The sequence below is a fragment of the Fusarium musae genome, chromosome 3, assembly GCF_019915245.1.
Source record: "Fusarium musae strain F31 chromosome 3, whole genome shotgun sequence".
NCBI lineage: Eukaryota > Fungi > Ascomycota > Sordariomycetes > Hypocreales > Nectriaceae > Fusarium > Fusarium musae.
Window position 1 is genome coordinate 3,631,245 of NC_058389.1, and position 25,604 is coordinate 3,656,848.

Genomic DNA, 25,604 nt, shown 5'->3' on the forward strand with positions numbered 1-25,604 from the left:
TGTCCATATCTGATATTCATTCATGAAACAAGAAACGACTAAACTACATGTGCAGGTGCAGGTGCAGGTGCAGGTGCAGGTGCAGGTGCAGGTGCAGGTGCAGGTGCAGGTGCAGGTGCAGGTGCAGGTGCAGGTGTTAGGCGGCTATTCTGCTGACTCTCCCTTCAAAGCCCGAATAACCTCTTCGGCTCCCCGTATCCCACTCCTCACCGCACCGTCCATATACCCCTTCCAGACCAACGAAGTCTCAGTACCTACAAAATGCAGTCTCCCAACCACCTCACGCAAGGCCTTTCCACTATCACTCGTCAACGTTCCCGGCATCATCACCGGTGACGGGCAACCCCAGATCCAGGGCTGCTTGATCCACTCCTGCAAGATGATATTGACAGGTTCGGGTGCCTTTACACCGACACCACTAAAGACTCCGTTGAACTGCTCCAGCACGATTCTTCGTTTCTCTGAGTATGACCACTTGGACCAGTCTCTGCCTCTGTCACCCACGACAAAGCAGGTGATGCTGTACTGTCCATCTTCTGGTGAGCATGTATCTCGTGAGAAGTGAATTGGACCTGTCTCGCATTCTATGATGCCGCTGAAACCAGCATCGCGCCACCATGGCTTGTCAAAGACAAAGATGGCTTTAGACGTACAGCCTAGTGCTGTGCTCTCGCCTAGTGTCTTTTTACTCTCTGGTAGCGGCGGCTCGAAATTGATAGAAGGGTATAGACACGTGGGAACTGAGACAATGACCCTTTCGGCTCGGAAGTTCTGCCTTGGGTTGGCTGTTTCGATCAAGACACCGTCAGAGCCTTGTTTGATTGTCTTGACGGGGCTGCGAAGTCTCACGGCCGCCTCTGGGAGCTTTGCTGCTAGACGGACCGAAAAGGTCTGGTTGCCTGTTTCTTGTCAGCCAAAGGCTCAATCCACGGTAAACTTGAGGTACTGACCTTGTCTGTTGCGCAAATATTGTCCTCCATCCTTCTTGTCAGAAGCCATGTTATCCAGGCCCGTACCGCTGCGGATGTAATCAACCATGAACAAGGCGCTGACTTCCTCTGGCCCAACACCCAAGAGAGGACTCGTGGCCGAATCAGCAACAGCAGGACCGAGTTCAGGACCCAGAAACTTTACGCTGAGTTCATTGAACGTCATAGAGTCCAGCATCTCGGCTTCGGGATGAGCTGAAGGGTTCTCTGGGTCAATCTCGTCAACCCACTTGCTCAGCTTCTCGAGGAGTTTCTGAACAATATCAGCTGCATCTGGTGGCACAGGCATTCCAGTACCATGTTTTATCTTGGTAACGCCGCCATTTACATCCTGATGCAAATTGTTCCCAGTGGCTCTCTGCTCGATCAGGTCAAATTCAAACTCTTTCGCAAGCTTGTAAATCTCGCTTTGGTTCGTATCATTGAGCCAAGCGGCGCCGAGGTCGACTTTACCTCCCAAGTGGGAGGCATCGACGCTCAGAGTCTTGCCGCCAACTCTATCGCCGGCTTCGAGAACAATAACAGAATGGCCAGCTTCATAGACATCGACAGCTGCGCGGAGACCAGAAAGGCCCGCGCCGACGACAACAACGTCGACTTTCTCAGGCTTGTGCGAATTAGTAATGGTCATTTTTAAGATGAGGAGAAAAGCAAGGCGCAAAAGAGCAAAGCTGCTACTCTTGACATATTTATACGCTCACTACACAGCAAGGGTGGCTAAATCCTTGAGGCTATAATCTGACATCCAATAACTGAAACAGATTGGCAGTTGTACGCATTCCTTGTAAGTTGGGTCTGAGCAACTCATGGTCGTACTGTTTGTGAGGGTGAGATTTGCTCATTGATCGACCATGATGAGGGGAAGAGGTCAGCAAAGGCAATTTAAGCTTCTTTATCTTATGCTTGAAGCGATGGATCTGCGCTTTTGTAATATGTATTCCTATTTAGATTCGTGATCAATTATATATTTTAATCCATAGCAATCCTCTCAAAGAGGCTCAATTCCGTCTTTCGTCTGTCATGATGGAGGGGAAACTAAGATAAGATGCTCAGACAGATTATCCTTCAATACAGTAGGCAAGGTATATAAGCATAAGCCATGTCTGTACCTGGCAATCTGCTATATCCTGACTCATAATTATTCGGAGTCGTCGGAAAATCAATTATTTATTGATATATCAATCATTTCTGTCAAGTTTGTCTGTCCATCAGTGTAACTCATTCCTCTCAGCTCCAAACTCCAACGGGAGATCTTCACGTGGACTCAAATGCAATGCCCACTTCACTTTTAGCGCGTCATGATACATCCCTCCTCTCTCTCCTACACCAAACACTCTCCCTTTCAACCTCCACAACCACCAGAAACAAAACATCATCACAATGTCGAGCCAGTCAGGTGGTATCACAGTCCAACACAACCCCTCCTCAACAAGCTATCGCCTCATCGAACTCCCTCCCGACCTATTATCTCTTCTAGAATCCGAAGATGCACCCGTGTAAGTCAACCTTTCTTTCACACCTCGCGCCCCTCACAAGTACTATACTGATATTAGTCAGATTGACCATGGAGTCCTCTGATTCATCGGCTGTTATCAAAACGCCTACAAAGACATATGCTCTTCGTCAAAAGAACACTTCAAATGCTCTCATGCTCCTCACACCTACGCCTCTGCCCACATCATCAGATGGACCCGTTGAGCAGGGCATCTCTATTATTTCGACCATCAAGGAAACTGTAGAGCTAGATACTGTTCCTGATGTGTCTTCTGGTACTGCGAAAGGACTTGGTGGCGGCAAAGGGAAGTGGCATGAGCGATTCGGGAGAAACAGGTAGTGCACTGGCTATATATGAATATTATGATACACTCTGATTGCTTGTTGAAAGAAATTAACGCTGTCTAATAACATGACGAAGACCCCAGTCTCGCAGTTCATGAAGTAAACGAGACTATCCCACAAAATACATGTAACGCCCTCCTGGATCCATAACCTTTCTCTTCTCCCATTTCCTTGGCCTTTACGCTTCTTGCACCACTTGCCAGAGAGTACAGAGTACGTGTCGTCAAGTTTCTACGTAGGCACCTGTCTGTGACCTGTCCTCTCAACCAAAGCCTTTCGCTCATTAAGGTCGCTCGCTACCCTGGGCCACGCCAGTTACCCATTTGGTCAAAATGATCCATCCTAAACGGATAAAAATGATTAAAATTTACCGCGCCTTGGAGGTTCAACGGTAGCCCTGGGATCGCTTGACCCGGGTCTCCTGGTGCCACTGGGAACAGTCCGACCTGGGGTTGGGGTTGGGGTTGTTGTGCTTGGATCGGTATTCCTGCCATTTGGTGTGCTTGCGGTACTGGCGCAGGTGGTGCTAACCTATTACCAAGGCGATCAAATGCATTCTTAAGGTGATATCGGATTCCTCTATGTGCCTGCCCACGGGCTTCCCTCAGCAGATGATTCTCTTGACGAAGATGGTTTGCGCCGTGTGCCAGTGCCTGCAGTTCTGGTCGCATCTGATGGCGATGGTGATGGTGATGGTGCGGCTGCGGTTGTGGTTGAGCTTGTGGTTGAGCTTGTGGTTGAGCTTGTGGTTGAGCTTGTGGTTGAGCTTGTGGTTGAGCTTGTGGTTGAGCTTGAGGTCGACCTTGAAGTTGCAGCTCCAGCTGCGGAAGATCGAGAAATGGTCTTTGCCCTACAACTGGCGGCATCGGCGGAACAGGCACAAAATTGACTCTATCCCTATTTCTGTGTCCGAGCCTACTTCTCCGCCTCATATCGTCGGCCTTAACCCTTTCAGACATGTGGAAATTCAGGAGTTCGGGCGCTGCTGCAAGCTCTGGATTCTCCTCCAAGAGCTTCTGCTTAGCTGCCTTTTCAGCAGCATTGACTTCGTTTTCGTGGCGCTCTTCAGAACTCTCGAACAGGGGGCAGTTGCCTTGCTTGCCACCTCGACTCTCGTCGTTGAAATGATTGTAGTCACAAGACTTGGAACAGACGTAGCACTGAACGTTACCACAACCTTTGCGGGTGCAAGTCATCTTGTTACAGCCTTCTTCTTTGATGAAGGGGGTGCTGCACTTGTTGCATTTACGGATGAGTGCTTTCGACATAGCCTCTTCTACCTCCCGTCGCAGGTCGACACCTCGCTCGATGGCCGCCTCCTGACAGGTATTCGGTATGTGTGTTTCGTATTTACAAAGCCGGCAACTCGTGATTTGGCACTCGTCGTTTCGGCACCGGAATTCCCTGTCGACGTCGACTGGCGGGTACTCTTCTGCATAATGGCAAAAGGGGCAGTTGGCGAGGTTGGGCAGTTTGGCCATGCGCAGATTGGCCTCTTGTTCAATTCGATCGATTGCCGCAGTCAGTTTCTTATTCAAGAACTTCTGGCGCTCGCTATGAGAAAACCCAGCCGTACACCCATTCATGGACATGCATTCAAGTTCGTACTTTGAAAGGCCAATTTGTGTCTCTGCGTGTCGGCGGGCGCAGTTGATACAGAAAGCGTGGGGATCCTCGCCTTTACAATAGACAAGTCTGTTCCATGGAGTATCGGCAAAGCAGCAACCGCACTCAGTTACTTCTCCTCTTGCATCGGCCTCCTCAAGGTTCATCCTTTCGGCCTCCTCGGCCAATGCTTCTGCTCGACGCTTTTCAGCTACGTCAGACTGCAGTAATCGAGCAGCCTCGAGTTCCTTCATCAATTCCTTTTCCCAGTCGTTAGGACAGGCTTGTATGGACGCCTCGATGCTCTCTTTTTTGTATCGCGGTACAGGCACTGAGGGCGTCTTCTTCAATTTCCAAGGCAACGGGCGATGATCGCTTGCCTCATTCATGGCAGTACTGATGATATTGAATGTAGGGAAAAGACGATTTCCGTTTTCAGAGAGGGTTTGTTGAATGACCTTGACTGGCACCAGTGGGAATTCACCTGCGATCATTTGCTTGCTGTGTAAAGGTTAACTGGACAGCCCTCAGCCCTAATCTCGCTCTTGATGGTAGGAAGCTCCAAAAGCCACACACCTGATAACGGGATATCTGCGGTCGACGGGGAGATAGACTTACATAGTGGACATTTGGGAACTCTTGGGAGCAATGGCTTGTGGTTCGAGATTACTGTATTTGCGCTTTGCTTCGGAGAGTCTGTTCTGTAGTTTCTCGGCTTCGTCTTCGTCTTCGTCATCTTGTCCCTCGGAAGTGCGCTTCCTCTTGCCGATGGCCTGTTTTGGTCGCTGTGCCTTTTGATATACTTGACCAGACTCTTGGAGGTCGAGGAGATGATTGATCACATCATGGGGGACGAATGAGAGGGGCCCAGCAATCGTCTTGACATACTCAAGGCAGATGTCAGGAAATAGAGCAGTTACTTCTTGTATGCAAGTGTCTTGTAGAGGCGGAGATGATTCTTCTGTCTCACTTTCGGGATCCTCCATCCTCGTGATGGTCAAGTTCTCTGACTTCTTGTTTATGCTCAAAAGTTGAGGCCTAGACTTGATGACAACGGTTAGAAATGAGAAAAAGACAATAATTCATAGTATCGAAGAGCTCCGAGTTTTGTTTATGATCTGGAGGTGGATCGATCTGTATCACTTCCATCCCGATGGCTTGTGGATGATGTGTTGCCGCTAGCTGACACTGCTTGAGCAGCCGCCCTTCACAATTAAATTCTCTGGTAGGCAAAAGCATATGTAATGAATGTAAGATGTGGTGATAGTGGGGAACAGAAGGAGTTAATTGCGACAGTGATTCAGCCCTCGCAACGACTGTCGCGTGAGTATGGATAGTAACCAAGATGTTGGCGTCGTACTTTCACACCAACCCTTGACTTTCACTTTCACACCGAGACGATGACCTCTTCCACTTTCCGCACGCAAAGCAAGTGAGAATCAAGGTTCGCCGTGAGTGAGAAACAAGGGCGGCGTCTGTGGTGATAATGACGCCACGGCTAAACACGAAAGCTTATGTCCATGGCTGTAAGTGGCATTCTTCTCTGGCACGGAGGGATGAGAAGCAAGGTATACGAGAAGCCAGCCCGCGACTTTGCGGCGTGAAGAGAGTTTTGACTTGTCGTTTATTTGTTCCTTTGTTCAAGAACGCGGGATGAGATAGGAGAACCTTGATATTCTTACCTGCGACAAAGATGATGATTCTGTAAGTATTTCGGTGATAACCCAGCACAGTGGAAGATGTGCGTAAGTGACCGCTCGTATCTCGTTTCGCTATAGATGAATGATCGAGGCCGTATCGTGATGTTGAGGTTGATTAATAATTCGACTTCGGGTGCAGATGGATGGATTTGGAGAATAGATAGAAGACGTGACGATGCAGAGAGAATAGAAGAAAAGAGAAGGTTGAAAGGCGGGAAGAGAGAGAGAGAATGAATGACCTGCTCTTTCTATCCCTTCTTTGTGCTCTGTTCAAGACTCCATCGGAAAATGGAGAAATAAATAGCGATTGATTGATCAATTGTTCAGTGATCGCACTATCGCAGTTCGAAGCTGCCTCGTTTCAAGCCCCCGCTCGCTTCAATAGAGAAGAGGTTCGCAAACAATAAAATGGAAGTTGACAATGCAAAAGAGAAAACTATGTAAGGGGAGAGACGAAGTGGAAGGATGGAGAGCCAGAGGGAGGCGCAATATGCCAGAGGACGTGATATGTTTCGAGAATTAATTCATCAACCATGGGGTCCAAAACTCATAATGTTGGTATAGCTTCATGAGCAAGTAAAGTAGGTAGACGCTCACGAGATGCGGAGTAAAAGAGTCAGACGAGATAGGAGCTGAGTGAGCGAGCGACGACAAAAGCCAAGATATGTATAGAACAGAATAGAATAGAGGCCGCAACACTCTTTAACTGGAGTTTATTACGAATTTCGACAGAGATATGCAGGAGAAGCAAGAGTCAGCCTTGGTGATGGAGTAAGTAATTCAAGGGATGAAGAAACTCAAGTTTAAAAAAAGAGATGACGGAAGAAACCTTGGGTCTCGTGATGGATGGAGGGATGCAATGTGTTGGTTTGCAGCTTGGGTAAGGTTGGTAAGGTATATAAATAAGCTGTCGCACTTGGGTATGATACGATGCGACATGCAATTTGAATGAATGGTAGCATTAGGTGGTCGTCTAGTCTAGTTAGGTAGCCTGTACCTATTATAGCTTGCTTTGCCTTGCCTTAGTACAACAGAGCAAAAGCTACGACGGCGTTTGTGGCGTATAAGGTTTCCTCGGAAGGGAATCAAAGAGTCAGTCAATCAATCAAATGAGATGGCTTCCTCTCAAATGCATGTATGTATGTGGATGAATGTGGATGGCCAGACCAGATGAGTGAGGGTGAGGGGTTGTCAGTTGGTCATTCATCAGCTGAATATACAACCCAACAACTCCATGCCTGGTCGAATATCTGCCTATCATTTTAGCCTAGAAGGTCTATTCGCATAATCGATACACTCTAGGAGTAGATGCATAATACTGAGGAAAGCATATGAACATGATTTTGCATGAGATACCCTCAACTGTCTGTCCTCTCCTAGCTAAGGTAGTTGAAACAAATCAGTTTCCAGTTACACAAAATTCATATCCCTTCAAACCGCCAATGCACAGATCCGTGGTTTGTCGGCCCAAGAGTCAATACTCATCTCGTTAGCTTATAATCTTCGCAAACGGATACCTCCCGTCTCTGCAAACTGACAACTGATAGGTATTATCATTATTCGTACTATCACATTACTATCATGTATTATTACACTGAGCCGAGCCGCTCAGGGGCCAACCCTAATCATCATCCACAGATTCAGCATATGAATCTCCGACCTCATCTTCCTCTTCCACCGCATCTTCATCATATGAGACAACTTTCCGTCCGCTCCGTGTTGACCGTCTCGTTGCACGCCCAGCTGAAGGCTTTTCCTTAACCACTTTCGCTGGACCTCGCCTCCTTTTCCTTGCACTCGTTTGTGGCGGCTCAGATTCTGCCTCGGATTGCGGATCCAGTTTTGGTTCCTCATCCTCTTCATGCTTCGGCCCTGCATCAAACTTTGTGTTCACCGGCCCAGACTCCGGCCCAGACTCCGACCCTGCTTCGACCTGCGATCCCGGGGCCGGTTCTTGCTTGCTGTCGACCTCCATCTGCATTCTTTCACTTTGCTGATCTGCACCGTCGTGCTCCATCACTAATCCATCATAGCCGTCGTCGTCGTCATCAACAGCAGGGAAGAAGCTTGAAGTGTGATGGGCCCGGGGTTCCTCTTCCTCCTCCTCTTCTTCTACATACCCCTCTGGAAGAAATCCGCCCGCCATCTCTTCATCCTCAACCTGTGGTTGCTTCTTCGTCTGGACCGAGTCTCTAGTATGTCCAAACACTGGTATTTCATCAGTAATTTCACCATATTCTTGTCGAATTCGTTCTGCAATGCGCATGCCCATGAGGAAACGGCGCCATTGAGCTAACGCCTTCTTCCGTCGCTTCTCATCTTCTTTTCGTGCACGTTCTGCCTCATCCTTCTCGAGCTCTACCATAACCATGTCGTGGTTTTCTTCGGCAATCACAACTCCCTGGATAACAGGCACAGCCATTCGGTGACCAAATTCAAAGTCCACAACAGCTTCCGCATAGTCGATTTGTAGCTTTTTACAAACACGCATAGCCCCTCGGAAGGGTACATGCACAGCACCCTCGGGGCACATGTGTTCAGCAAACAAATCGATATTCCTGCGGTTCGGTTAGTGGATTCGAGTGTGAAAAAGCAATCGCCTACATACCCGTATTCGTTCTTGGGGATAACACCGTCCTTGATCGGTGGTGGAATGATCCAGTCGGTTTGCTCCCAGCTGTAGAGCCCTTGCAGGACCTTTTGCCCTGTGGCAGCTTCTGCTTCCATGATTTCTCGCCGGCGATTTATCGTAGCCGCGCGGTAGGGTACCCTCTTCAATGGCTGCTCTCCTGCCAGTGGTGCGCGTCCCTGCTTATGCCAGGTTTCGGCACTCTTGACGTTCAGAACATCGCTGCGAAGGAACACATCCTCTTCCTCGACCTTGCCACCTTTGCCCTTGTTTTTGAACACTTTGACACCCTTGGCTCCAGGCCTGAGTGCCTCTTCACGCTTTAAGTGCCGCTCGAGGACAAACTCCTTGGACTGCTTGTAGTATTGTAATGTCTCCTGGCCCTCTTTGACCTCCTTCTTTTCGGGCTTGGCAGGCTTCAGATCTGTAGCTTCTTCCATCTCATCGACTTCGGTTACAGGGTGGTCCTTGCTGCCTCTCAGATATCCAGATATTGCGGTTTTAAACCAGTCAAACTGGTCATATCTCTTAACCTTCCCATGACGATTGTAGACGGGGACTTTCTCTGGTGTCATTCTTACTCCTTTGGTACGGCCAGGAAACATATTCCGTTTCAGATATCTGACTGTAACATCTTTGCCGGTTCCATCTTGTGAATGAGCCACAATGTATGCCATGATTTGACGTGCTTTGTCGGCCTTGGCTCCACGGGGTTCCAACGATTCGATGAGATCTCGATTTGTTCCAACTACGTTTTTGACAATAGCATCAATGGGCAAGTATCTGTTAGTGACCGGTGATAGGACTTCTGTCCAATAGTGCGGGAACTCCATGTCGGCGTCATATTTTTTGGTTGGTGTCTTGGCCGTTGTCTTCCGTGGCGTCACATCCATCTCAACGACAGATTCATCATCAGTGTCCTTGTACTCAAGCTCCAGATCATCTGGGTCGCTTTCAACCTCAGTTTTAGGTCTGGTTTTCCGTGTTGAATTTCTCGTGGGCTCCTTTGTTTTCTTCGCTGACTTCTTGTTTGCCGTAGCCGCGCTCTTTGTCGCCGATTTCGCCTTCTTCTCGGGTGTCTCGTTTCTCTGATCCGCGCTTCCACTCTTTTCAGGCTCGGCCTCCTCAAGTTTATTCCATCCAAAGCCTAGACAAGGCAAGTTTGCAACCATTCGTGCTTCGAGGCCCAGTCCGCGAAGCAAAGCTGTAAATAACTGGGCACCTACATCTCTGCTCCCCTCGCATACTCGCGCATGATGTCTGAAATCCTCCAGATTTGAGATCTTCTCACCAAATTGCTCTGGATCATGAGGTTCGGCTTTTTGCGCTTTCGTAAGACGGTCTAATCGCTCAAGAGACATATATCCCCATTTCCTCAGCCCTGGCGCTGTGACTCGAAAACGCTGTTTCCACCAAGCTGACAACGTTTGCATAAGTCGAAATAGGGGGTCTCCATGACTCATATCAACAGCGCCTTCTTCCAGTCTCTCAGCCTCTGCACCCCAGTCGCGCGACTTTCGATCTTGGGCCTTTTTGCCTTTGCCTTTCAATTTTGCGTTTTCCTTCACTGGCTTCTTAGGTGTCGGCTTCTTTTCTAGACCACTGTTGCGCCTCCATCGATCCACCTCATCCCAAAGTCTTGGAGGAAGATGAGAGATCATGGTCGCCTGGACTTCGGGATCGCAAAGCCATGCATTTCGAGTAGCATTGTGCCACAAAAGTAACATGACGTGAACGCAATGTGTGGCATGCCGGACTTTCCTCTCTCGTTTTGAGGGCCCTTTTCTGTCAAATGTATTTGTGAGCGAGATTCTAGTGTCCCTTGTGAGTGTCAATTCCAAGTCCCCGGATGTTACCGGGGCGTCCGGTAGTGGTGCGGCTGGTGCTTGGACATCCTCAAACTCAATATCATCATCATCCTCAGAGTCAGCTTCATTGGCTTTCGGTTGATTTGGTGGCACAACATCCTCGAATTCATCTTCTGACAACGATGTCAAAGAGCTTTCATCATCTTCATCGTCTCCAAACCCGTGGAGAATCGAGTTTGAGTTAGGTGTCGCAGATGCGTCCAAATCATCGTACAGTGTTGCTTTGCGCCGTGATGAATCGGGCTTCTCTTTGACTGCTTTTGATGATCTGCCTTCTCCAGGTGGTGGCGACTCACGCAAGCGTTTGCGTGGTACTAAAGGAGGCATCTTGGTATCGTAAATAAGATTGTCGCATTATGCGAAGTAGGATGAATTAAAGCTTGATGAACGGCTTAGACTGGAGCGTGGTGGGTACTTCGTCATAGAAGATGGGAGCACGGGAGGCAGACGCGCGATCACGTGATTCAATTATAGAGGTGGCAACATGAACATGGGCTTGAAATCAATCGCAATGGCAAACAAAGTATTAATTTGTTACAAATCAAGTAATTCAATTAAGAGTTTATGCTCACCAACTAGAGTCTGCTGAGTTATTTTACCTATTTTACTTGGAGTCTTGGGAAGTAGATGTACAAATCACTGTGATAATAGGTAGGCTTGAGGCACGATAGGCAAGACAGTATTCTCCTATTGGAACACAGATGAAGCAATGGAAACCACAAATATGCTAGGACACTATTTTCTCATCAATAAACAAAAATATTGATATCAGTACTCTTGGTATCAAAATTGCCCAACGCCAGGCCATGCATCTCTATAGGTAGTTTATCCATAAAACAACGCTCACGCCTCAATCAGGTCTGGGGTAGCTGGTCCAACGCCACGCAACAAAACCACAGTATTTCCACTCTGCAACGCCGTTCCAACCTTTTCGTTATACTCCAAAATTCTGCCTCCTTCAACGTGGAAGACTCGAAGCTTGTCCTTTTCATCTGAGCTTTGGTTATTGATGTTTTGTACCTGCAGACTCCTTGCTGCAGCATCCAGAACTCGGCCTACAACCCAATCCTTGTTGTAGAAGAACTCCCCCTTGGGAAACTTGGCTTTTGCTGTTTCTGCCTCGGCCTCCACATAGATGTACACTCTCTTCTCAACAGGTGTCTTGTCGTCGCCCTTGGCTGTCTTCTTCAGGTTGTTCACGGCAACGATACGTGCCGATGCAGAGCTTGGCTTTGGTTTGGGCAAAGCTCTGCCAGCCTGCTCTTTCTTTGCTGAACCCCATGCGCGCAGTTTGTCGAATGCCGTCTTTGTCTTCTGACCAACATCGAATTGCATAGGCCGGGCCCCGATGGGTACCAAGTTACTGCAATTGTGGTCCTCCTTTAGACGATGCTTCAGGCAGTAATCTCGGTTACACGTTTGACAGTGTACACCGGGTGTCAAAGATGTACCAATTGTGGTCTTGCATTCGGGGGATGCGCAAGGCTTTTGGGACACCTTGTCCCTTAGAATCTTTCCTTGCCCAATGCTTGGATGCGCAAGCTCTCTCTGGCGCTTTCGCTCCGCCCACGCACCTGGGTTTGTACATTTATGTGACCCTTCGCTTCGGTGATCGAGACAAAACGTCTTTCGGCATGACTGACAGAAGAAAGGGAGAAAGTCGAGTTGGTTGCAGTAGTCATATTCGCAGTGCTTGCCGATCAGCGCGGCTTCGTTTTTGTCGTGCATCTCGACGTAGCTGGTACCTTGAGCTTCTGGTGTATTTGATGACGCCATGGTGAAGTTGTTTCGTATTTAAAAATGTTAAAAGGCGGTGTTACCCGTAGGCAGAGGTGTTGTCGCAAGTGCTCGTATGAAGATGACAGATCCAAATGGCGGCGGCGAGGAAACGTCTGGAAGGGTCCGCGTATGACCAAGCTTGGCAGATTACGAACGAGTGTGCCACAAGCTTTGACAAGTCAAAAGACAAAACGAATGAGGCGCGATTGCAGAGAGAAGAACAAGTAGACAAGCCAAGGATCCGTCGGGCTTTTGTGAATCATGCACACAAATCACGAGCAAGAATCACAGGCTTGTTAATAACTTATAAGCTCCCTTGGCGCACAGCCACTTCCAGGGACCAGGTTGATCGCGGGGTCTCCCCACCACGGAGTTCATTGTTGCATAATTGTATTGGTATAAGTCAGTGACCGACTCTGCGTCGCAAACAATATTCCTCTACATTGATCGAACATTAAAAGATGAGTTGAGCGCCTTCCACCTGCCAGAACGCCAAGTTTGCTGTTCAAAGCCTTGTATTACAGTTCCTTCTCCTTTGGCCTCTTGGCCAGCATATCCTCGCGACCCGTTGTAGGCGCATTGCCGACTGCGGCCTTACCTCCGAACGTCTCGAATCCTTTGTGGAATGCCCACTCAACAGCGTTCTCGACAGGCTCGTCGAACATAGCTGGGAGGAAAGGAACCACTGCGAGGCCCAGACCAATTGGAGCCCAAGTCCTGATGACCTGGTTCTTCATGTTCTTCATGGCGCGACCAGAATACCTCACAACACTATGAATAGTGAAAGCAGGCAGTCCCATACTGGCGACACTCTGGAAGATTGCGCGCTGGACCATGACAGTGCGATAGTCTTCGAGCGGTGGCACCGTACCCGGCTCGATCAGGCGTGTCTCGGTGGCAGGAAGGCCCGTAACCTTCTCTTGTCGAGGAGAGAGTTGCACTTTGGGGTTCAACACACGCTGATTGTGCCAGTATGACTTGTAACCTTCATACGAGACATCGCCAATAAGATACAGCCAAGATACGCCGTAGGCGGCGCGAACGAGATTCGGGTGAGCTACGGGGCGAAACGACTCTCCAATGTCCGAGGTGTAGGCGACGTATCGATGCGCAGACAAAAGAATTGTCCTAATTCGCGTGGCATAGGCAGCATATCGAAAATTGGTGTCGGTTGAGTCGGGGCCACTATATTCGATTAGCTGTTATTACACATTTTCAATGACACACATACTAGCCATCGGTTATGTCGTCAAAGACATTTCCGTCTCTTCCTGTCTTGCTGACGGCTTTCTGAACACTCTCTGGTAGCTGGTCCTTTGAGGGAAGCTTCTCAACGATATTGTCTTTAATCTGAGTTGCTTCGTTCTTCTTCTCCTCCGGCTTGGGGTCTTTAGATTTACCCCACCAAGACATTTCAAAAATTGAACAGAGAATGAAAGGCAAATTAGTGAGGTTTTTTGGAGAAAAGAAAGATGCGATAGCAAGCTTTCAGAGCAGTAGAAGCTTCCATTTTGATGGCCCGCTGCTACCCTCCCTACCTTTACCCACTGAGATGGCTGCAGGCTGCTGCAAAGAAAGCTGATAACCCTGGGTCAGTGACGTTGCTTCCGTAGATCCGATTGATCCCGATTAACGATATGATCCGGAGAATAACCGCACACTCTGGGGCAGCTCATCCACTTTGGGCCTGTAATTCCAGGCACAAGCTCTAAGTTGAATTTGAGAGCTCGGCAAACTATCTCAACCGCGACATTCGATCATACACCCATTGCCCTTCGTCATCACCCAATTCGTCTTTTTCGGTCTTGTCTAATTATTCACAATGGCTGGTATCGCTTATTACACCATTGCTGGCAAGCAGGTCGCCGGTCACCACGTTCGTTCAACCTCAATTGCAGTCGACGCAGACTAGAGATCTCTAAAACTAACATGAATGACAGCTCGCCATCGCCTGGTTGGGAACTCTCGTTGTCGGTACCAAGCTCGCCCTCTCTGGTGGCTCTTCTAAGCCCACTGCTACCGCTACCCCTCCCATCAACGCCTCCAGCTCCGACGAGGCCGACTTCATCAAGTGCGCGAATTCACCCGACGATGCTGAGCTTTCATGGGCTAACCCGGTACCAGGAACTTCCTTGATCAGCAGGACAAGAAGAACTAGACGCTTGAATCGAGGACGATGGTTGTATGGTTGTTTGGATGCGGTGTACGTTTATAAGTCATGCAGACATGAGCTGTCCCTCGAGCCGGACAGCCGAATTCAGATACCAACAAAAGCCGGTTTCGCCAATTGTGGCATAACGAATTATTATTCCCCTTGTGATGAATTCGAGGATACCTTACCGGTTCAAAGTGCGACTGTTTGTGATCGATGCGGGGATGGCTGGGCTCGATAAAAAACTCTGATCCAGAAAATGCCCTTCATATTTCTATGAACTAAGGATTTCTGGGGTTGCATAGCTGTCGTGATATGAAGGAATGCTTACTGTCGTATTGCCACGATGATTCGCAGTGAGTGCGATCCTGTTACTTGGAGACTTTGGCCTCACCTTTCACTTTCATCTACACCTGACGCACTGAAACTGGATATCCATGGAATACCAACGCGAGGCTTAAACCAGTTCGAACTGATTCTCTTGGCTAGAGCATTGCGTTGCTCATTCACCGCCTTATGGTCTATCATGTTTGTATGTCGTATTTCAGCCTGGGCCTCATCGATTGGTACCAATCAACTGGATCTGTTGAGACTTCAGCATCGCTACATGAATGCTATTGGACCCCGTATGTCGACTTGGACATGAAAATCGTGTTGATACTATTTGGTGAACAGAATTGCAGACAGATATACAGCCGATTCTCTCCTATGAATCACATGCGGATTTAGACCTGAAAAAGGAGACAAGCTCTCTTCTCTGTTGCATGAATATCCAGTTCGCCTTAGATTGATGATGTGAGTTTCTTTCCCTTTGTTCACCCTTTCCATAAGTGGCAATGCCCTCGAAGCAAGGATATATGTAATAAAGCGTAAGTGTAAGACAATCTTATCGCTGTGTTCACAACCTTGCACTACACGTGGTCATCATTAAATCTATATAATCTCTATTACACACTTATGTGCGGTTTTCCTTTTGGTAAATTCAACAACGCTAAGATACAAAGTAAAATGAACAGTATTCAATCAGTTCGATACATACTCCAAAGATGCTTGTCCTGTTCGACCGAGCTGCCACATTCTCAAGGCAGACATCACCACCATTAGAGACCACCGATCTCCAAAGTTCTGCTGCATTGCTTTGTCGGAGAACTCAATCTTGCATGTCTTCCATGCTGCCTCCTTCCACGAGGCCATGGCGAGGTATTCCAATGGCGCCTTCATATCTCCAGTTCGGTAAAGCTTGAATTCGTGGCAGTATTTAGGATCCTTGGCCGCTTGGAGCGGTGTCATGGACCACTCGAATTCTTCCCGAACAAAGCTGCAGTCTTGGACTGTCTCTGCTTGTTTTGTTTCTATTGCCCAACGGAATACCACGCACTGCTCGGTTTCATCGTATAGTGCCTGTACGATTTCAGTGGCAACCCTAGTATCGATGTCTGACCCAGGGGCTGCGGATACATTGACAATACTCTCTACAACACCTGGGTCAGATAAGCCATCCCGCAGTGTCTCGCCAGCTGCTGCTAGTATTTCGTCCTTTCCGGTTGGTCCGTTGTGGAGGAGAAGACAAGGCGAACCTGAGTTTCGGCCAAAAAGTCCAGAGTGTTCTGATACAGCAAACATCTTTGAGCAGCCATCATTGCCAAGAAAGAAAGTTCGCAGTTTGTTCCATTGCCAAGATATCTTCAAAGTTTTTGGTATTTGGCGATATGGTGTATCCACACACTCGCTGACCAGGGCTGTACTGGATGGAGTGAGGGAGTTAAAGAGGGCAATTCTGGTGGAGGAAGATGTCGTCGAAGCAGCCGTTGAAGATCTAGCGGTTCCTGGAACTCTATAATGTGGCATGGAGCCATCGTGGTCTCCCAATGTGCTGGCCATGGTGGAGGATTCTTCTGGTTGTTCTGGAACAAATCGACGACAAGGGTAGGGAATGATGTATAGCGAGTAGCGGTGGCAATGTTTGCGTATTGGCGACTACCTACAGTACATATAAGTCGTTATCTCAACCAATGTCTGGCATGTTAAAAAGCAAGAAAGGGGACTGAAAAGGCTGGAGAGGAACAGAAATATCACATAGTCAGCCAGTCAGGTACATATCGACTTATTAGTGTGTCGGCAGATCGCCATGCAGACGAAACTAGTGCGCACATGTTCAAAGTTCTCGAACTCTCAGCCAAGTGGCGACATGGTTCATGCCCAGAGCGGGTATACCTGATCAGGAAGTTGACGGACATATCGAGAGCCGCTAGTCATGTTATCAAGTCTCTAGTTTGCTTTCTCACAGTCTGACCAGTTCTTCTGGGGATAGCTTAAACGTAGTCTTCATGATACTTTGGGGTTGATGCTTGTAAGGAGTAGGCGAACGAGGAAACTATTAGAGCAGCATCTCTGTTTTTCTTCATCCTGAAGATCCGTTATCCGTTGCACTGCCTAATAAAGAGTCAGTGCGAGACCGGCCCGGAGGTTGTATTGCTGTCCATCCCGTTTCTACCCACTCTCAACGGTTGGCCGAGTTATTCAACTGACACATGAGCTCCTGATTTATACTCAACTTGGCATGAATCTCTGGTGACAGCTCACAAGAGTTTGGAAATGACTGTAACCATACGCCTTGGCGAATCGTCGTAGCGAGGAGTTTATCCTCTCACGAGGACCGATCATGACATGCATGCGTTTTTCTAATTAGGTAACATGGAAATTTGTGCCGAAACGGAGGAAACCCCATGTCCAATTATCCTGGCATGCTTATGGCCATGACCCTTGTGGACATCCATGCTTCTATCAAAGTTGCTGAAACAATCAGGACTAGTAATTCAGTCTAGTACGTTATCGAGGAGGCAGATATCGAGGTCACTAAAAAGCATTCAATATCATGAATATTCTCGAGACAAGAATACAAGAGCACAGGCGAAGTTGATATAAAGACCAAAACGAAGGCCATGGCTCAATTTCAATGGTATTCTGATCTCAATAGTGTCATGATCATGAGTTATCGGATACGATTACCTAATCCTCCGTTTGACGCACCTGCCCTCTAATTCATTGACATAGCATCACGTGACGTCCGTACAAAGCTTACTCCTCCCCCGCCATCGACATTCTCTCGCCAAACTGCCATCAAACTATCTCCTTAATCGAAACATCCCACCTCCCCCAAGCGCACGTCCTTCGGTTACAACGATAGCCTCACCATCTCCAATTCAATACCCCCAAAATCGAGAACCCACACCTTAAGGAGATAGCCGTCCTGGGCATGTCGGCTGCTACCACCGACCCGGCCCTTGTCGCCGCTCCTGCCCCGGACCTCTCTCCTGTTGATGCCGTCGCTCAGGTAGGCCACGATGTCACCTCCGTTGACCATGTCGGCGATCACGTCGGCGCATCGCCAAAGGAGAGACATTCCCTAACACTCGACCAACGCCGTGCTCTGCGTCGATGGGCTAATAGCCAGCCTATCCGTCCCTCGCACAAGGCTTGTATCGAATGGTTCTTTTCCCAGTATGGCCAGCAAATAAGCCAGTCCACCGTGTCACACTCGCTGTCACCCAAGTACTCGCGTCTAGATAGTGACAATCCTCAACTTTCGGGTTCCCGTCTGCGCTACGGAAACTGGCCTGATGTAGAGAAGCTCGTCCTTATATGGTATCAACAGGTCCAAGCATCTGGTCGCCAACCCACCAATGAAGAACTTGGTGACAAGGCAAAATCAATATTCGGACAGTTGCCTCGATATAAGGATGAAAACCCTCCTGAGTTTTCTCCAGGTTGGATCCATCGATTCAAGAAACGGTATGGACTTTTGATCAGACGACAACGCCGCCATGGGGATGGAGGGATCAATGCCGCCGAAGATATAGGATACCTGGCAGATTGTGTCCCTCGTTACATGAGCGTCGCCCCTGACACAAGTCCAGCTGCGGTCAAAGAAGAAATCATTCGCGCTGTTGGTATCGAACCCACCCTCAACACATGTGCCTTGGTGCGCGATGAAGTGGTCCGTAGAATGACAGGCCCTCCTCAACAGGTGCCTCCACCACCTCTCATGATGACGCATGATCCCCCTTCAATCCCGCCTCCTCAGCCTGACCAGCCCATCTACGCCGATGATGACCCTGAAGTCGTCTTACAGAATGCTTTGCGCCAGCTTCAGCAAGAAGAACAAGCTGCCGAAGAACAGGCAGCGGCTGTACGAGAAGAGCGTGAACGCGCAGAAAGAGCAGGACTTCAGCCCAACAGCATTCTGACCACACCGACCGTGCGTGCTACTTCCGTCCAGCGCTACACGACCACACCAGCGCACGAAATGGCTACTAACCTCACCCTCACTCCTATTACGTCGGAACAGCCTATAACTCAAGATGACCGGCCCGTGCGATGCCCATTTTGTGTCAATCAACGAATGCTGCGGTCCATCAAAGAGGCCGTGGAACATCTTTCTACTCACGTTGTTGTTTGAGAGTTTGTTGGAGTATGTAGAACCGCCAGGCTTGTGAGGGAGTACTGGTTGACGACTTGGGTTTTTGGAGTTTCGGTAGACGAATAATGTGGAGTTCGGGTTATAAATGTTTGTGAAAACGCACCTCAAGTTATCTTTCTAGGAAGGCAATGCCAAATGGATCCTTACAATTTGCTTTTGTTTCGTTGATTTTCCGTGAATGGCTCACAAATATCTTATCTATGCTGTATAATCCAACATGGTCGTTGCCTCGTTTATAGTAGTCCGCTTGCTTTCAATGCTTTCATAACCTCATCACTATCCTTCTGAGCTTGAGACTTGTGCTTCTTGTGCTCGCCCGGATCAATATAGTTCACCCAGAACTTAAGACCCTCCAATCCCTCCTCGCGACACAGCTCTCCTCGCTCTTCCGCCATCAACAACTCTTCTTCTGCAACACCAAGACTCCAGCCGAAGCGTTCTGCAGCTTCTTGGGCTGTAACTCCTCTGCCAAACTCTTGCCAGTCCCAAGGCACTTCGCGCTCAGGAGGAAACTCGTGAAGATCGCGGAGCCACGCAAGTATGGCCCTGACTGTGGTGCCGTCGGTACGATCACGAGCCTGGACAACCATGACACCACTGCGGAAGGTGCGCAGACGAACGGGCAGTTTAAGCTTGCTCCAGAGCCTGGCAGCTTTCTCGAAGTCTGCTGGGCTGACGAGCTCGACACCGCCTCGAGCTCTGTTGAACATGGCCCAGAGATCGACGAGCGTTATGATACCGCCTGCCTTCTTGAGGACTCCTCTTGAGTCATCAGTGAGAAACTCAGCCAGGTTCCTGGCGAGCTCTGACAAATACAGTGATTCGGAACTCCCGCCACCAACAATATCCTTTGTCGTGACCAGGCCAAGTTGGCTCGCCGATTCCGCTAGAATGGCATTCTCTTCAGCTGATGCGTTGCCTTGCCCGTTATTTGTTTGCCGTGCGAATCGCTCTGCAAGTGCGATGACCTCCTTAGCAGATGACATAAGAGCCTCCAGATCCTCGAAAGCACTGCCTATTAACAACTCATTGTTCTTGCGCATGTTCAAGCCAAGTTGCTCCAGACCAGCAATACCGACCCCCTTCTGTCGCCCGGGAGTGCCGGCCGGTGTGTCTTTGGACCCTTCATCTGCAGCTCGGATATTTGGAACAGGAGGTGCATCTCGGAGCAGCCATTTGCGTTGTGTCATAGAGCCCTTGAGTCGTTCATAGAATATCTTCTCACCACCTCTTCGGAAAGAAATTTTGACACTCTCAGGGGCATCGCTTCCATTCTTATTAATTTTGGAAGGGTCCAGTACAGGCCCCGGAGAGTCAGTCCTTATGGTATCAGCTGTGGAGCTTTGCTGGATAGATGATGGGACATTCTGTGAAATCAGAGGCCCACCACACATCTCGCAAGTCATCAAGGAAGGATGATTTGAGAAGGTACAACGAGGACATTGGAAAGATGCAGCCGAGTTTGAACCACTGGTAGCATCAGGTAAGCTTGATGCTGGCTTTTGGTCCAGATTCTCGGATAGGGGTCTACTGCCAGAGTGAGATGGTCGTAATGGGAGAGGTGCATTGAGAGCTGGTGAGGCTACTGAGCGATTGCTCGCGCCGGAAATTGCAGCCTTGAGAACGTGAGATAAGGTAGGCTTGATCCCGCAGGCTAAACAGGGCGGTAGAGGCGTATGAGCGTTTGCTGAAGTAGGGTCAAAGTTGGAGGGGACCGGATTTGAGAAACTGCATATAGTGCAGACCCATGTTGCGCTTGTCACGGCTGGAGGCTCAGGGGGTGCTCTATAATCAGATTCAGAGATTCCTGGTGATCCAGATAGATTTCTTTGTGAGCTTGAGGCGTTTGACAGAGCACGGCTGTGATAGGATGCTCGTTTTGGAGGCTTCGGTATCAAAGTCACCTTGGCCGATGACTTCAGAAAGCCAGCATAGAATTCGTAACGTTCTACATCTTTCAGATCCAGAGCAACGGAGTGGGTACGGGGCTCCTGCTTATCAACATAACAAACTCGATGAGAGGTTAAGTAAACCTGCCCATTTTGTTGATTGGGCAGCTTGAATTTACTAACATCGTGTTAATATCAGAGCCTCAACTTGAGTCGCCAAGAACAACCTACCCCTCATACAAGCCTACGTTGTCCTGAACAAATAGGAGCACCTCATCTGGAAGATACGAGGGCCGTAGTGCTGTAGTAAGGTCTATGTGTTTCAGAAACATCCGTCATGAGGGTGAGACTGAAGCAGAGAGAAGATATTGCTGTGGCTGTTGATGAATGGATGAGCGATGATGCAAGTGGACGATGACTTGCAGCAAACAGAAGCAAGCTAGAAGACAAACGCTTGATGGGTCTTCCAATCAGAGAACAGTAACCAAGAGTCGGTATAGCACGGCCTTTGTTTCGACTCCAAGTAGATCCAAAGGTTACAGTGAAGTACTTCAGTATCAAGTGAGTCTTAAGGCACGCGAGACGGGACTTGATCGGCCCCTCCAGTTGACGGCCCCACTGTTGGCGATAAGCTTCCACTCGGCGGATCCCAACCTAAACCTACACTACCAACACTCACTGAGATTCAGGCATCACTTCCACCGGAGCACGGTTTTTCCGTGAATACCTTAAGCAGGGACCACACCGCCACCGTCAGTCTCCTGCCTCTGACCACGAAAATACCTCCCAAAGAAACCTAACCTCCACTCCCACTCCAACCAAGGACCCTTCATCATCTCGCCTTTCTGCCATTATCCGCCCGGCATCTTCTTTTTTCTCCCCAACCCGTTTGTAAAACTAACCACTCGCACCGCTAGCATTCTGACGCCATGATGCCAACTTGGCCAGCGCAGCAAGCGCCGAGCGTAACTCAGCAAACCGTCCCGACATCTTACGCCTACCCAACGAGTAAGTCTTCTCCCGGACAGCCCGCAGACGACCTCTCCTTATGTCGCCCGACAGCCCTGACACGAAATGCAGATCCAGCCTTCATTCCCGTAGCCGTTCGTCAAGGATTCAGTCAGTACGCAGCGCCAGCTGCTCCTTATGCCGGCTACGTGCCTCCACAGCCCCCGGTGCAACATCAAATGTCTCCCGCTTCTCCCGTGAATGGTGTAACCCCGACACCTGAGCAAGCCAAGTCCAAAGTGGACTGGCCCGAATCTGTTCGGAGCTATGTTCAAAGATCTTTCCTCCCCCAAAATGACGAACCCACCGTGTCTCGCGCGGAAATCGAGGCTAAACTTAAGAGCACCATCGGTACCGCAAAGGAAAACGGCACGTTATACACACTCGATTGGGATAACATGCCCCTCCCACAGGCTATAGTCAAAGCCGAACGTGATGCGGATATCAAGCAAAGTTTTAATGTCCCTATCAACTCCAAGAAGAGGAAATCTACCGATTTTGCCAGTAATGACAACTCCCAGCCTCCGTGGCGTACTAACTCGCGTTCTTCACTTGAGGACCGTATCTCCTATCCTTCCCCCGAAAAGCGTGCTTCTATGGACGAGCCCCTGCCGAAATCAAGTAAGTTCCAGAAGGAAGCCAACAAGCGCAAGCGACGGTTCGAGAACGAATACAAGTCGCTCAGATCGCCCAGTCCGCCTCCGCCTTCATCTGGACCTATTATTGGCACATGCGAGGTACTTGAGAAGAAGTATCTCCGTCTTACCGCTCCTCCAGTTCCGTCCAAGGTTCGACCTGAACACATTCTGCGTCAAACTCTAGAACTTCTGAAGAAGAAGTGGAAGCGGGAGAGCAACTATTCGTACATCTGTGATCAGTTCAAGTCTATGAGGCAAGATCTGACTGTGCAACATATCAAGAACGACTTTACTGTTTCCGTTTATGAAATTCATGCCCGAATTGCCTTGGAGAAGGGGGATATTGGTGAGTATAATCAGTGCCAGACCCAACTACGGTCATTGTATGGCATGGGCCTAAAAGGCAATCCCATTGAATTCAAGGCATATCGCATTCTTTATTTCATCCACACGGCCAACCGAACTGGATTGAACGACACTTTGGCAGATCTAACCACAGCAGAGAAAGGAGAGAAGCCGATTAAGCATGCTTTAGAAGTGCGATCATCATTGGCGTTGGGCAACTATCATAAGTTCTTCCAGCTTTACCTTGACACCCCTAACATGGGTGCATACCTGATGGACATGTTTGTTGTTCGAGAACGGCTTGCTGCGTTGTGCAATATTTGCAAAGCGTAAGTTGTATCCATTCCTCGTTGATTTTCCTGAACATGATTTGCTAATCATTGTACAGATACAAGCCGGATGTGAAACTTCGATTCATCACTGAGGAACTCGGCTTCGAGTCTGATGCTGATGCAGCCCAGTTCATCATCGATCATCAAGGTCGACATTTGTTGGAAGACCGAACAGACTACATCGCGTTTTTGACTGGGAAAGCCGGTCCCCTCTTTGAGGGCGCGCGCAGCACGGCGTTCCAAAAGGTTGATATCAAGGGTCAGATCTAAACCTTTACTGCTTCTTTCTCGGATTCTTTTCTTTTTTTCCCTTTTGCGTTGCGACTTCTATCGATGTCTCACGGCTTGAGACTTGACCGTCGTTATGTTTATCGACGAGACATGATGATACTTTCACATTTGTGTTGCGTTTTCATTCATGTGGACGACTCGGCGTTTTATACCCCCATTTCTGCTTAGGTGGCAACGAAATGACTTCCATTCTACTACGCACCACCCGGGGCTAAGTCTATGCATAAGTCTCTTATGCTGCTTTGCCTTGGGCTTTGATCAATTAACCGTAGCCTCGATACCAGCTTTCCATTCTATCGACCGAGGCGACACTGTTTTTGTACGACAAATAAAAAATTTGGATGTTCGGTGGGAACTTAGATGCAGTGGGCTTGATGGGAAAACTCAGACAGGAACTCATCGTCATCTCGTTCCTGGTACTGTTGAGGTCGGTAATTGGCTTGTGGATTGTTGGTTGGTCTTGTAATCGTCAGCTTTATCATTGCAAAGTGAATGGCGTACTGGCCTCAACAGGAATCAGGACGAGCTTGATGGGACGAGTTTTGGCGTTTCTGGGAGTTGTGGGTTGGTAATTTTTAACAAGTAAGAATTGATCGTATTCCAGTTTTTCGAGGAAATGAAAAGCCTATGATCTTTCTGTTTGTGATGTTGTGTTGACGTTGAGCCGTTCGCCGTTCAGATGGTGAATAGCTTTAACTGTAAAGGTGAATGCCTATATAAGACAAATGTTTGGAGACCCCTGTTGGGAATGTCCGACTGGACTCGGGGCGCAGTTGGCAACTCTTTCAGGAGGCCCTCCCTGTGTCGGCCACACTGATCGATCGTTCGAATCCCAGGCATAACTACCGCTTCTGGCGTCGTCCCGATGTCAACTACCGAGTTCAAAAATTATAGTGTTTAAATTACTGAGATTCCCTTGTGCTGTCTGTGGCAAGCACACCTGACAGCGGCCGTTCCATTCTGGTTAATGGCCGAACCGCCTATTCTTGCAAGGCGTAAAACAGCAACACAGTGTTAAGGCCTTTGGTAGTGCCTTCCAAGTACTGTGGAGATAAGAATGACTTGTGTTGCCCGCGTATGAGAGACTGGCTTGGACGTTCCCCTTTTTTTATTTATTTATTTATATTTTTTATCAAATACCCAACTTATCTTTTGTTTAATAATGAAAGTCACTATATGTAGTTGTATATCTCTCATTCAATTGCTGTCTTTTTTTTCTGTTCCGAGCCCATGCCATGGGGCAGTAATTGATGTTCAAAATGCCAGTGTCTGTCGCGTTTACTTGAGGCCAAGTGAGTGGCATTAGCTACTTACTGCATGGTGGTGGGACGCCAATAGCGAAAATGACCTGCTGTGCTCCGAGACTCGGGAACAATGACGAACCCCCTGCTGAAAGAAAAACACTGGCCCGAGAGAAAATTTGACATGGCAGGGAGTCCCGAAGTGTCGGGATGGACAGGATTTAGTTAAGCATGCCTTGGCTCAAGGGAGGGAATAATAGTGCTTCCTTCTTACGGAGTACATACACAAAAGTGTTTTTCAAGACAAATACACTTAGATCCACATCTACATATATTTTGATAAGGGTTTTCATCAAAACAGTTGCACCTGATCTTCACGAGTCATAATTCCCGGGTGACGCCCGGAAACCGTCGTTTTTGAAGCGAACGGGAGATTGACACACGAGATTAAACCCAGGGCAACGGTATCCGCAGACGAGACAGCGGCGCCATGATCCATCATGGTTTTTCTGGCGGGGGGCGCTTCCGGTGGATTATCTGCTAAAAAGTGAGCAGGGGAGGGGTCAGTCGTTGGACTGGATCAAGGAATGAGTTAAAGGAATGAGGATGACTTGAAGACTGGAGATCAACATGTCGCGTAAAGAGCGAGAGCAAGAGAGTTTGGAGACACACGATGGTTGCATGTATATTCACTTACATGCTGATACCTGTATAGTGGAGTGGTTCAGTATGATATCATGAGATCAGCCATCAATAACAAAGGTCTATAGACTGGAACGTAGCATATCGGTGACTCTCATATAGACAGGAGGGAGCAAC

At 48.6% G+C, this 25,604-nt stretch overlaps 10 protein-coding genes across 10 annotated transcripts; 3 read left to right on the forward strand and 7 right to left on the reverse strand.

Annotated features, from left to right (window-relative positions):
* Window positions 1-144: 144 nt before the first annotated feature.
* On the reverse strand, window positions 145-1,620 carry J7337_004545 (uncharacterized protein; the record flags this gene model as incomplete). The annotated part of the gene is made up of 2 exons (XM_044822237.1): window positions 145-899; window positions 951-1,620. 2 exons carry the CDS (start codon window positions 1,618-1,620, stop codon window positions 145-147), a joined length of 1,425 nt encoding a protein of 474 aa, XP_044683570.1.
* Window positions 1,621-2,369: 749 nt separating this feature from the next.
* Window positions 2,370-2,823, forward strand: J7337_004546 (uncharacterized protein; the record flags this gene model as incomplete). The annotated part of the gene is made up of 2 exons (XM_044822238.1): window positions 2,370-2,485; window positions 2,547-2,823. 2 exons carry the CDS (start codon window positions 2,370-2,372, stop codon window positions 2,821-2,823), a joined length of 393 nt encoding a protein of 130 aa, XP_044683571.1.
* A 584-nt stretch (window positions 2,824-3,407) lies between these two features.
* Window positions 3,408-5,419, reverse strand: J7337_004547 (uncharacterized protein; the record flags this gene model as incomplete). Its single annotated transcript, XM_044822239.1, has 3 exons — window positions 3,408-3,481; window positions 3,748-4,934; window positions 5,052-5,419. 3 exons carry the CDS (start codon window positions 5,417-5,419, stop codon window positions 3,408-3,410), a joined length of 1,629 nt encoding a protein of 542 aa, XP_044683572.1.
* A 2,335-nt stretch (window positions 5,420-7,754) lies between these two features.
* J7337_004548 (uncharacterized protein) lies at window positions 7,755-10,957 on the reverse strand (the record flags this gene model as incomplete). Its single annotated transcript, XM_044822240.1, has 2 exons — window positions 7,755-8,691; window positions 8,742-10,957. The coding sequence occupies 2 exons, from the start codon at window positions 10,955-10,957 to the stop codon at window positions 7,755-7,757; spliced, it is 3,153 nt and encodes a 1,050-aa protein (XP_044683573.1).
* Window positions 10,958-11,473: 516 nt separating this feature from the next.
* J7337_004549 (uncharacterized protein) lies at window positions 11,474-12,406 on the reverse strand (the record flags this gene model as incomplete). Its single annotated transcript, XM_044822241.1, has 1 exon — window positions 11,474-12,406. One exon carries the CDS (start codon window positions 12,404-12,406, stop codon window positions 11,474-11,476), a length of 933 nt encoding a protein of 310 aa, XP_044683574.1.
* A 521-nt stretch (window positions 12,407-12,927) lies between these two features.
* On the reverse strand, window positions 12,928-13,822 carry J7337_004550 (uncharacterized protein; the record flags this gene model as incomplete). Its single annotated transcript, XM_044822242.1, has 2 exons — window positions 12,928-13,594; window positions 13,641-13,822. 2 exons carry the CDS (start codon window positions 13,820-13,822, stop codon window positions 12,928-12,930), a joined length of 849 nt encoding a protein of 282 aa, XP_044683575.1.
* A 409-nt stretch (window positions 13,823-14,231) lies between these two features.
* J7337_004551 (uncharacterized protein) lies at window positions 14,232-14,567 on the forward strand (the record flags this gene model as incomplete). The annotated part of the gene is made up of 3 exons (XM_044822243.1): window positions 14,232-14,285; window positions 14,350-14,480; window positions 14,534-14,567. 3 exons carry the CDS (start codon window positions 14,232-14,234, stop codon window positions 14,565-14,567), a joined length of 219 nt encoding a protein of 72 aa, XP_044683576.1.
* Window positions 14,568-15,584: 1,017 nt separating this feature from the next.
* J7337_004552 (uncharacterized protein) lies at window positions 15,585-16,442 on the reverse strand (the record flags this gene model as incomplete). Its single annotated transcript, XM_044822244.1, has 1 exon — window positions 15,585-16,442. One exon carries the CDS (start codon window positions 16,440-16,442, stop codon window positions 15,585-15,587), a length of 858 nt encoding a protein of 285 aa, XP_044683577.1.
* A 2,832-nt stretch (window positions 16,443-19,274) lies between these two features.
* J7337_004553 (uncharacterized protein) lies at window positions 19,275-20,447 on the reverse strand (the record flags this gene model as incomplete). The annotated part of the gene is made up of 1 exon (XM_044822245.1): window positions 19,275-20,447. The coding sequence occupies one exon, from the start codon at window positions 20,445-20,447 to the stop codon at window positions 19,275-19,277; it is 1,173 nt and encodes a 390-aa protein (XP_044683578.1).
* Window positions 20,448-21,859: 1,412 nt separating this feature from the next.
* J7337_004554 (uncharacterized protein) lies at window positions 21,860-23,523 on the forward strand (the record flags this gene model as incomplete). Its single annotated transcript, XM_044822246.1, has 2 exons — window positions 21,860-23,250; window positions 23,310-23,523. The coding sequence occupies 2 exons, from the start codon at window positions 21,860-21,862 to the stop codon at window positions 23,521-23,523; spliced, it is 1,605 nt and encodes a 534-aa protein (XP_044683579.1).
* Between the last annotated feature and the right edge of the window lie 2,081 nt (window positions 23,524-25,604).